Here is an 11,147-nt window from a genome sequence, read left to right on the forward strand (position 1 = left end):
ATTAAAAGGACCATCATGCAGATGCAGATTAGTTTTAGAGTAGGCTATAGCTTACTTTTTTTTTTTAAAACCAAAGTCACAAGGACATTACACTTTGGAAACTCGCCAGCAAGGTGTTGCTTCACTTTGACAACCAATATATAGAGATAGTAACTCAATAAAAAGTTTATAAGAAATAACCACTTTATTTGAGATTTAACTCTCATGGCTCCCTGAATAATTAAAATTATACCACATCTGTCAAACTTTTTTTTATAGGTGCTCACTCTCATTCCATGTTTTTTTCATTTATTTTAACCCTTTCCTCTGAAACAGACACATATTTTGAGGGAATACTGTTTGTTTCCTTTAACTGTAATTACCTGGTAAGCACTTTAATGACAGTCAAAACACTTCTGGGCAATAACATCAGACTGCGGTAAACATCTCATGACCGGTTTCTGACAAATGGTTCATGTGTATCTGCAAACCATACTGTAATTTGGTGCTTAACACAATGACAGTGTTTCGAAGCTTAAATGCAGGTGGTGAAATGTTTAAACCAGTAGAAAAGCTGAGGGTTTTGAGTTAATAAATTGCCTGATTATTATAACGTTTTGCTCTCTTGTCAGGCTTGATACAAAGATCTTATGTTTGCTCTCCATCCATCAAGTGTCCAGTCATTGAGGGTCTGTATGGAATGTCAACAATGGTTTGGAATTTGCACTTGAACATGCTTTGGAAGACAAGAAACAGGGAAGTGGAGTCATTTAATTCCTGGCATCTTTGTTTTTTTGTGTCTTGATAAATATTGTTGCTACATTTTCTTATAATACATTCGAGGATTGTCACACAATAAAAAGACAATAAAACATTCCAATAGTTTTACTATTGTTTTTTTTTTCAAAACTGTATAATACCTGTCATTCTGTAAAAGCACATCATAATTTGAACTTTATATAAAACATTTTTAGAATAATTAAGCCACTTTTGTTTCACTGGATGTTGCCTCTGACATTCCTTAAATAGCTCTGCCGTGAACTAAATGTTTATTGATAACATGTCATGGAAGTGATCTCTTTTTTATTTTTATTTTTTCTTGTTGAATCATAAACAAGTGATTTTCATTGTTTCAGAGAATGACTTTGAAGGCCCCTCTTGAGTGAGAAAGTGTATTTTATCAGGGGCCTTTGTTTGCAATGATTAGTAGTTTATTCTGACACTTGGGAATTTCTCAGATGACTGATACCTAGTGATTACTAAATTAGCCCAGTTCTTTCTATTGTTAAAAAAAATCTGTACACACTGTAGATATACTATATATTAGACACAAAAACATAATGTTAATGAATCAAGCTAAAATAAATATATAGATTTTTAATTGATAATATTTCCAATGTAAATGCAAACCGAGATTATGATCAGTGACTGTGATCAGATGTGTATGAACACTACAAATGTGATGCTTTGTCATGTTGAAAGGGGGTGGGGAGGGGTGTATGTGAACTATATAAGAGTACCGTGTACAGTTTTTCCTCAGGTTCACTCTGTCAGGTGTGTCCATCACTTCACCTGTTGCTCTTGAGACTGCAGAAGAATGAGGAAATACAACTTGAGCAACATTACAGGAGTACTATTCAAAAACTCAGTTGCAGCTGAACAGGTAAAAAAAATATATATATTTATTGGCATGTTTTGACATTGATAATATAAGAAAGCGTGATGTGATGTGACTTAGTAATGAGTATTTATTAATATTACTTTTTGCAGGATAACAATGAATCTAACAAGCAAGATCCTCATGTTGGGCAAGAAGATGAAAACACTGACAGGGGAAACTGGAGCAGCAAAAGAGAGTACATGCTGTCAATGATCGGCTATGCTGTTGGTCTGGGAAATGTGTGGAGATTTCCCTACTTGGCTTACAAACATGGGGGAGGTACAGTAAGATGACTTCTATAATGTTTTTTTTTTATATAATAATGTATGTTGAATAATGTCTTATTCATACTGTATAATAGAGGAGCAAGAAGGTAAAACTATAGGCAAGAAAAATGGCAACATATTTTACTTTTCCTTCATAACTCATTTAAATGAGAATTTACTGTATATGAGTACAAAATCATATTTAAATCAAATTTATTTTTTCTTTCTTTTTTTTCTCTCTCTGTTTTAAATACGACATATTTTCAACAATTCAAGGGGCCTTCCTCATTCCCTACACTATCATGCTGGCTGTTGCTGGCCTTCCTCTGTTCTTCATGGAGAGCTCTTTTGGACAGTTTTGCAGCCAAGGCCCCATCAATGTGTGGAAAGCTGTGCCTATACTGCAAGGTAACTCTGAATTCAATCTTAAAACGGGTAGATCTAAAAGCTGCTGAGGAGTTTTTAAAAATACACCCTGGATTCAAATGGACTTTTGCCACATTTTGAGGTCCACCAATGTGGTAAAGCCTCAAGGCTAATTCATAAATGTATTAAACCAACCTTGAGGCACAAGGACAAATACTCCTCCAACACAGTTAACATGCAGATTGCATAATTACATTTGCTCTCAGGACCTTTACATTAATGTTTAAGGGGAGTTGTGAATACTAAAAAATCCAACATGTGCAAATCAAGTGCACACTTATTTAAGCAAATTGATTCAAATGTTTGACTTTGTTTATACTTTAAACATATTTTTTTAATGTGTGTGTTTTTTTTGTAGGTGTTGGCATCACAATGATGCTGGTTAGCACTTTTGTGGCAATCTACTATAATGTGATCATCGCTTATAGTATTTACTACCTTTTTGCATCTTTTCAATATCCTCTTCCTTGGAGTGCAAAGGACTGCAACTCGACAGGTTTGTTAGACTGTTTCTTTTCTAAAGAGGCCCGTGTTTCTGTGTCAGACATACTATGACTTTATGCTCAGATAATGAAAGTATTTGGATTTTTCTAGATGAACTGGCTTGTAAGGGAAATTTGCCTTTCACACTTTGTAAAAAAAATGAAAAGAAAAAACATTGTAAAAAAAAAAAAAAAATTCTAATGGGACCTTCCTTACAGCTCTGTGCTTAAAATGATTAAAAGAGTTTAAGCTAAATCTAGTTCTTTATACATCTAACTTCTATTTTATATGTTCAAAGTATTTATTTATCAAGACACAGAACAATACTGCAGTGAATCATTGTTTATATGTTATGTTTATTTCAGTAGCTTACAACATTACTGCTGCTGCACTGAATGTGACTTCTGAGAATCAAACCTGCCAGAATGAAGTTTCAGCAGGCCAGAGCCCCAGCGAGAAATACTGGGAGTAAGTTGACATTTGTTTCTGTACAGCTTGCTTTCTTTCTTTCTTTCTTTCTTTCTTTCTTTCTTTCTTTCTTTCTTTCTTTCTTTGAAGCAGCAAACACAAAAGTAAACTAGACTAACACCACTCAACACATTTATAGAATTTGATTATTTTAACAATTTTAGAATTTAAATTTTTTTATGTAAAAACTGTACACATCTATTCAAACGTTTAGTGTGACAGTATCAAAGGTCATCAAAAATCTTAAAAAAAAAAATTATCACATTTCCACAAAAAAAAAAAATCATTGTGCTCCAAATCAGCATATTATATTGATTTCTAAAAGAATCGTGACACTGAAGACTTTTTTTTATTTATTTATTTCAATATTACTGTTTTTAATCAAATAAATGCAGCCCTGGTGAGCATAATACATTTTCAAAAATATATATATAAAAAAATTCTGACCACCCTCACCCTGTAAAACAGTCATGTATAATGTCTCCAATATCTAGTAAGTAACATTAAAATATTTTTCTCTCTCTAAAAACATTGTTTTGAATGAAGTTTAAAAACGGTCTTCACCTCATATTAGTCTTTAGTCTAGAATCAATAAAAGTTAGTTAAAAGAACAAATATCCATATCTCTCTTTTTTTGTGTGTGTGACTGAATTGTTTATCCTCAGTGAGGTGGCTCTTCAGCGCACTAGCAGTATAAATGAGACGGGGCCGGTGGTTTGGCATCTTGCCCTTTGCCTGCTGCTTGCCTGGATACTAGTCGGAGCAGCTCTCTTCAAAGGCATAAAGTCCTCTGGGAAGGTTAGTGTTTCACCTCAGTAACATTAAATCATATCTGTACAGTAAATTGTGTTGAGGCAGCAAGGGAACAAAACATTTTGCATTCAATTTAACATAATAAATGGTACGTTTCAGGTGGTGTATTTCACAGCTACTTTCCCATACGTCGTTCTTTTTATCCTGCTGATTCGTGGTGTGACTCTGGAGGGAGCAAAAGACGGCATTGAGTTCTACATTGGTTCAAAGTCTAATCTCACCAAACTGGCTGATTCGGAGGTCTGTCACGCTTACCGTTCATCATCACAGGAATACACTGACATCAGACAGCTAATGTAGCCTGTTTTTACCATAGGTTTGGAAGGATGCAGCTACTCAGATCTTCTTTTCTCTCTCCATTGCATGGGGTGGTTTAATGGCTCTGTCCTCTTACAATAAGTTTTACAACAACTGCTATCAAGACTCCATTATAGTGTGCATTACAAACTGTGGCACCAGTGTCTTTGCTGGCTTTGCCATCTTTTCTATCCTTGGACACATGGCGCATGTCTATCAGAGACCAGTGTCAGAAGTTGCAGATGCTGGTAAGATCTGAAATGTAAATGTAGTATTGTTTTTCATTTTTTGGAAATCAAATAAGTGCATTTGCAGAGCATTTAAGAGTTCTTTTAAAACAAAGTGGAATTTGCAATAATAAAGATTCTAGCATGATGCACTCATCGCTAAGCCGCAATTTGTGTTTTAGGTTTTGGATTGGCCTTTATTGCGTACCCTGATGCTCTTTCTAAGCTGCCCATTTCACCCCTGTGGTCATTCCTGTTCTTTATTATGCTTATTACCCTTGGCTTGGACTCCCAGTTTGCAGGAATAGGTAAAGAAAAGCTGATTTAGATACTGTAAAATAATAAGAAAAAAGTACTCAAATATTTATCTTAATCTTAATCATGATTTGTCTACAGAGGTTATCGCCACCTGCCTCCAAGATGCCTATCCCAAGCTTTTGAAGTCCAAGCGAGGAATTGTTACAACAGCAGTTTGCATTGTTCTCTTTTTGCTCGGCTTGCCATGTGTCACAGGAGTAGGCAAATCATTATGAATATAGATTCTAATTTACTGAATGAATAAGGGAATTCTGCACAGAGTGAACCCAACTGTACGGTTTGAAAGTGTTTTGTTTTGATAGGCAGGAATATACTGGGTGAATTTAATTGACACTTTTTGTGCTGGATGGATTCTCCTAGTCGCTGGATTACTGGAGGTCTTAGGTCTTTCCATCTTGTATGGCGAGTATATATTAGCAATATGTGATAATGTTATATGTGCTGCCTGTCTCCAATTATTGTTCTGTTCTTTTCTAAAATGCATGTACATTTTAAGGTGGTAATTGGTTCATCAAAGACATTGAGATGATGATTGGGAGTAAGAGCACCCTCTTCTGGTTATGGTGGAGAGCTTGCTGGTTTTTTATCACCCCAGTGGTTCTTTCTGTATGTACACATTTTTTTAACAATAATTATTGTATAAATAATAATAAAGTTATACCTAATGATTATGTTTTTTTGTTGTTGTTTAAAACCAGATTATCCTTGTATGGTCCTTGTATACTTTTACATCCCCCACATATGGCTCAGTTGCATATCCAGATTGGGGCATTTCTGTGGGCTGGTGTATGACTGCATTTTGCCTCATTTGGATCCCTATTCTTGCAGTCTGGAAAGTGTACAGAGCTAGTGGAGGCCCCTGGCAGGTAAAGAAGGATGTTCATGTTTTTATCTGAGAACATTTTTTTGATTCTTTTTAATGGATTTTTAATGTATATTAACATATCCAACATGTCAGTGGTGGTGTTGCATTGTTTAGTCATGGACTATTTGATTCTAAACTTTGGCTTTTGTAATTCAGCGTATCAAAGCAGCCTGTTCACCCTCAGAGGACTGGGGTCCTTACTTGGAGTGTCACAGAGGGGAGCGCTATGGTATAAGAGGAGCGACTGATACAAATATATTTGTCATCTCAAATAAATTCACAACTAGGTTGTAAAAACTTTTTGTTTAAGGATATTGTTTTAATGTATTTGTACATATATGCATATGTAGCACTAGTCTCTGTGTAGTTACATGAACAAGATTGTTGTTGTACATAATTGTAATCGTTTTGTTTGATTGCTTGTGCATTTTCCTTTTTTGTGAGTGTTGAATTGTAGCCTGTTTAAATCTTTTGTGGATTTAATTCTTTTTTTTACCTTTTATGAGAGGTTTGTATGTTTACATTTATCTTTTTTTTTTGGTGCTTTGAAAATGGAATGAAATCCAAATTATTTTAATTGAAATAAAATATAATTTTTTTAAAAAATAAATATAAATATTCATTTTAAAAAAATATCAAATCAAATTGAATTTCAAATCAGTATGAGTTAGCAGACAAACAATTGAAAAGTTATATTACAAATATGTCTGTTTCAAAAAGAGGGGGAACATTTATGGTGTACATATGAAACATAAAGTACTTTCATAATTCAAATGTATATATATTTTTTTAGTTTTTAAAGTAACAGTAATATTCTAAATACAGACATTCTGATTCCCAGGAAACACATGCATCAAATGTTCTCACTCATTTTTTATACGGAAAATGTTACCATTAAGTGAAATTTAGAAGAATCATTTTTGATTGCACCTTACTCAGCTGTACAATAAAGTAGATTCTGCATGTTGCGTGTTTCTCTTTAAGGTTTGTTCTTAAGCCTCAGGTCTGTTATCCCTGACCATCATCCAGGTCCACTGTCCATGTTGCACATCTAAAATCAGCCACTGAATCTGTGACATACAATGCTGCTTGAAAGTTTGTGAACCCTTTAGAATTTTCTATATTTCTGCATAAATATGACCCAAAACATCATCAGATTTTCATATAAGTTCTGAAAGTAGACAAAGAGAACCGACTCAAACAAGTGAGATAAAAATATTTTCTTTGTCATTTATTTATTGAGAAAAATGATGCAGTGTTACATATCTGTGCATTGCAAAATTATGTGAATCTTTGCTTTCAGTATCTGGTGTGACCCCCTTTTGCGGCAGTAACTGAAGGTAAAGTTTCTTGTAAATGCTGATCAGTCCTGCACAATAACATGTAGGAGCAAAACAGGCCCAAGCCTTGATACTACCACCACCATGTTTCACAGATAAATATAAGATAAGATTCTTAAGATGGAATGCAGCGTGTTCTTTTCTCCGAATATAATAGCTTCTCATTTAAACCAATTTCTATTTTGGTTTCATCCATCCATTAAACCTTTCTCCCTGGCAATCAATTTTCTTTTTGGAGAACAGTGGCTTTCTTCTTGCAACTTTGCCATGCACACCACGGTTGCTCAGTGTTCTTCTGATGGTGGGCTCATGAACATTAACATAAGCCAATGTGAGAAAGGCCTTTAGTTGCTTAGAAGTTACCCTGGGAAGTTTTGCAACCTTGCAGACTATTACACGTTCTGCTTTGGAGTGACCTTTGTTGGTCGACCACTTCTCGGGAAGGTAACAGTCTTGAATTTCCTCTATTTGTACACAATCTGTCTGACTGTGGATTTGTGGAGTCCAAACTCTTTAGATAGTCATTTGATAGTCATTGCACTGACTGAAAACACCTCTGCACAGATGGACTCTAATTTCACCTTTAAATTAACTGCTAATCCAAGAGATTAATTTACTTTTTCCACTCACAGAAAAATGCAATATTGGATAATTTTCCTGAATAAATAAATGACAAAGAAAATATTTTTGTCTCATTTGTTTGATTGGGTTCTCTTTATAAACTGGATGTGCTCTGTTTGACAGAAACCTGGCTAAAACCAGATGAATACATTATTTTAAACGAGTCTTCCCCCCAAGATTACTGTTATAAAAATGAGCTGCGTCCAAAAGGCAAAGGTGTTGCTACAATTTCTAGCAAAATTTTCAGTATTTCACAGAAGACAGGCTGTATAACTTTAAGTATAACTACTTTGAAGTAATGGTGCTTCATATAACATTATTTAGAGAAAAAAGTGTTAATGAAAAATCCCCCGTGATGTTTGTACTGGCTACTGTATACAGGCCACCAGGGCACCTTACAGACTTTATTAAAAAATTTGGTGATTTTCTATCAGAGTAGTGCTGGCTGCAGATTTAATTGTGGGTGATTTTAATATCCACGTTGACGATGAAAAAGATGCATTAGGATCAGCATTCATAGACATTCTTAACTCTATTGGGGTTAGACAACACGTGTCAGGACCTACTCATTGTCGAAATCATACTCTAGATTTAATACTGTCACATGGAATTGATGTTAATGGTGTTGAAATTCTGCAGCAAAGCGATGATATATCATATCATTATCTAGTCTTGTGTAAACGCCATAAATTCAGCTCCTTCTTACAAATATGGTAGAACCATCACTTCTACTACAAAGGACTGCTTTGTAAGTAATCTTCCTGATTTATCTCAATTCCTCAGCATATCAAACAGCAAACTTGATGATGTAACAGAAACTATGGACTCTCTCTTTTCTAGCACTTTAGATACGGTTGCTCCTTTACGCTTAAGGAAGATTAAGAAGAAGAGTCCAACACCGTGGTATAATGAGCACACTCGGGCCTTAAAGAGAGCAGCCCGGAAAATGGAGCGCAGCTGGAGGAAAACTAAACTAGAGGTATTTAGTTTTGCTTGGCGGGAAAGTACCCTATCCTACAAAAAAGCATTAAAAACTGCTAGATCTGATTATTTTTCGTCTCTTTTAGAAGAAAACAAACATAACCCCAGGTATTTATAAAATACAGTGGCAAAATTAACAAAAAATATAACATCAGCAGGAGCAGACATTTCCCAACAGCACAGCAGTAATGACTTTATGAACTATTTTACTTCCAAAATCGATACTATTAGAGATCAAATTGTAACCATGCAGCCGTCAGCTACAGTATCGCATCAGATAGTGCAATATAGATCCCCTGAGGAACAGTTCCACTCATTCTCTACTATAGGAGAGGAAGAATTGTATAAACTTGTTAAATCAGCTAAACCAACAACATGTATGTTAGACCCTATTCCATCTAAACTACTAAAAGAGCTGCTTCCAGAAGTCGCAGATCCTCCTTTGGCTATTATTAATTCGTCATTGTCATTAGGATATGTCCCTAAAACCTTTAAATTGGCTGTTATTAAGCCCCTCATTAAAAAACCACAACTTGATCTAGTTAATTACAGACCGATCTAGAATCTCCCTTTTCTGTCAAAGATACTAGAAAAGGTAGTATCCTCACAATTATATTCCTTCTTAGAGAAAAATGATATCTGTGAGGATTTCCAGTCGGGATTTAGACCATCCCATAGTACTGAGACTGCTCTTATTAGAGTTACAAATGACCTGCTCTTATCATCTGATCATGATTGTATCTCTATATTAGTGCTACTGGATCTTAGCGCTGCGTTCTACACTATCGATCACAACATTCTTTTGAATAGACTAGAAAACTTTGTTGGCATTAGTGGAAGTGCATTAGCATGGTTCAAATCGTACTTATCTGACAGCCATCAATTTGTAGCAGTGAATGAAGAGGTATCATATCGATCAAAAGTGCAGTATGGAGTATCTCAAGGCTCAGTACTAGGGCCGTTACTTTTCACGCTTTACATGTTACCCTTGGGAAATATCATCAGGAAACACGGGGTTAGCTTTCACTGTTATGCTGATGATACTCAGCTCTATATTTCTTCGCGGCCCGGTAAAACACACCAATTTGAGAAACTTATGGAATGCTTAGTCGATATAAAAAACTGGATGACGAGTAATTTCTTACTGCTAAATTACTGCTAAAAACAGAGGTGTTAATTATCGGACCTAAAACCCCCAAAAGTAATAACCTAGAACACTGAACACTTGATGGCTGTACACTGTATACTGTACAAATGTGTTTGTACAAAGCAAGTACCAAAAGCCCGGAAAAGAGCTTTTAACATATTTTCACTGTTAAAAGCAGCATTTACTGACATTTAATTTGCTAATGAATCCCCCAAATCAGAAGCCTGAGCAGAAAACTCAAACAGGTAATTAATGATGGTAAACAATGCTTTACATGCCCAGAAAGTTCTTGATGTTGTTGTAGCCAACCCAATATGTTACAAAGCACTGAATGAGTAACAATAAAGAGGTGACATTTGAATCTGGAACCCAGCACACTGCAAGAGAGCCACCTGTGATGCAAATACATAAGAATTTAAATCTCTTTTAGAAATAACTTGTCACAGCACAACGGTGAATGGATGAGTAAATCAGGGGCAATTATACACACTAATAAAGGTGCTTCACAATGCCATAGAATAACCTTTTTGTCTAAATGGTTCCATTAAGAACACTTCTGTTTCACAAAAGGGTTTTTTTTTGTGGTGAAAGAAGGTTCTTCAGATTATAAAAAAGGGTGGTTCTTTAAAGAACCTTTGACTGAATGGTTCTTTGTGGAACCAAAAATGCTTCTTCTATGGAATCGCTGTGAAGAACCCTTTAAAGCACCTTTATTTTTAAGAGTGTAGAGAAAAGGTGTAATAATATCATTTTGTGAGACATTTTCAACAACAACAATTAGAATAATAAATACTTTGAGATGTGATAATAGCTTTTGGATTTCCGTATTGTTTTTCTGCCATTATTTTTCTGCTGTCTAAAACATTTTGTTTTTCAAGTATCACAGCTGCCTCATCTATTCATTTAGAGATGAATAGATAAAAAAAAAACACTAATTCATTTCTTGACACATAGGCCTATATGTCTTTTGAACCTCATTATCTGCGTTTATAAATGACAAACTATTTACCATTTGATTTAAAGCTCTTTCTTGACAGTTTCAAAGTAATTAATGATAGATTAACATACTGGAGAGGTGCCTTTGCATATATCAGAGTTCCTATCTGATACATGAACAAATTATTCCTCTGTGCATGCATTATATTATATAAGCTAAGTTTTCACTATACTATAAAATGATTTTAAAAAATAGCAAAGAACAAGGCTGTTAAATGATTTTACAACACTTAATATTAACATATAACTTAAGATGTGTT

General features: G+C 34.8%; 1 protein-coding gene across 1 annotated transcript; it reads left to right on the top strand.

Annotated features, from left to right (window-relative positions):
- Positions 1 to 1,576: 1,576 nt before the first annotated feature.
- On the top strand, positions 1,577 to 6,096 carry LOC306854787 (sodium- and chloride-dependent neutral and basic amino acid transporter B(0+)-like; the record flags this gene model as incomplete). Its single annotated transcript, XM_079393018.1, has 14 exons — positions 1,577 to 1,642; positions 1,750 to 1,918; positions 2,182 to 2,313; positions 2,690 to 2,827; positions 3,180 to 3,282; positions 3,948 to 4,080; positions 4,195 to 4,335; positions 4,412 to 4,640; positions 4,802 to 4,927; positions 5,016 to 5,134; positions 5,240 to 5,339; positions 5,434 to 5,543; positions 5,636 to 5,803; positions 5,959 to 6,096. The coding sequence occupies 14 exons, from the start codon at positions 1,577 to 1,579 to the stop codon at positions 6,094 to 6,096; spliced, it is 1,872 nt and encodes a 623-aa protein (XP_079249144.1).
- Between the last annotated feature and the right edge of the window lie 5,051 nt (positions 6,097 to 11,147).

This window comes from Barbus barbus, assembly GCF_936440315.1.
Source record: "Barbus barbus genome assembly, chromosome: 35".
NCBI classification, from domain to species: Eukaryota; Metazoa; Chordata; class Actinopteri; order Cypriniformes; family Cyprinidae; genus Barbus; species Barbus barbus.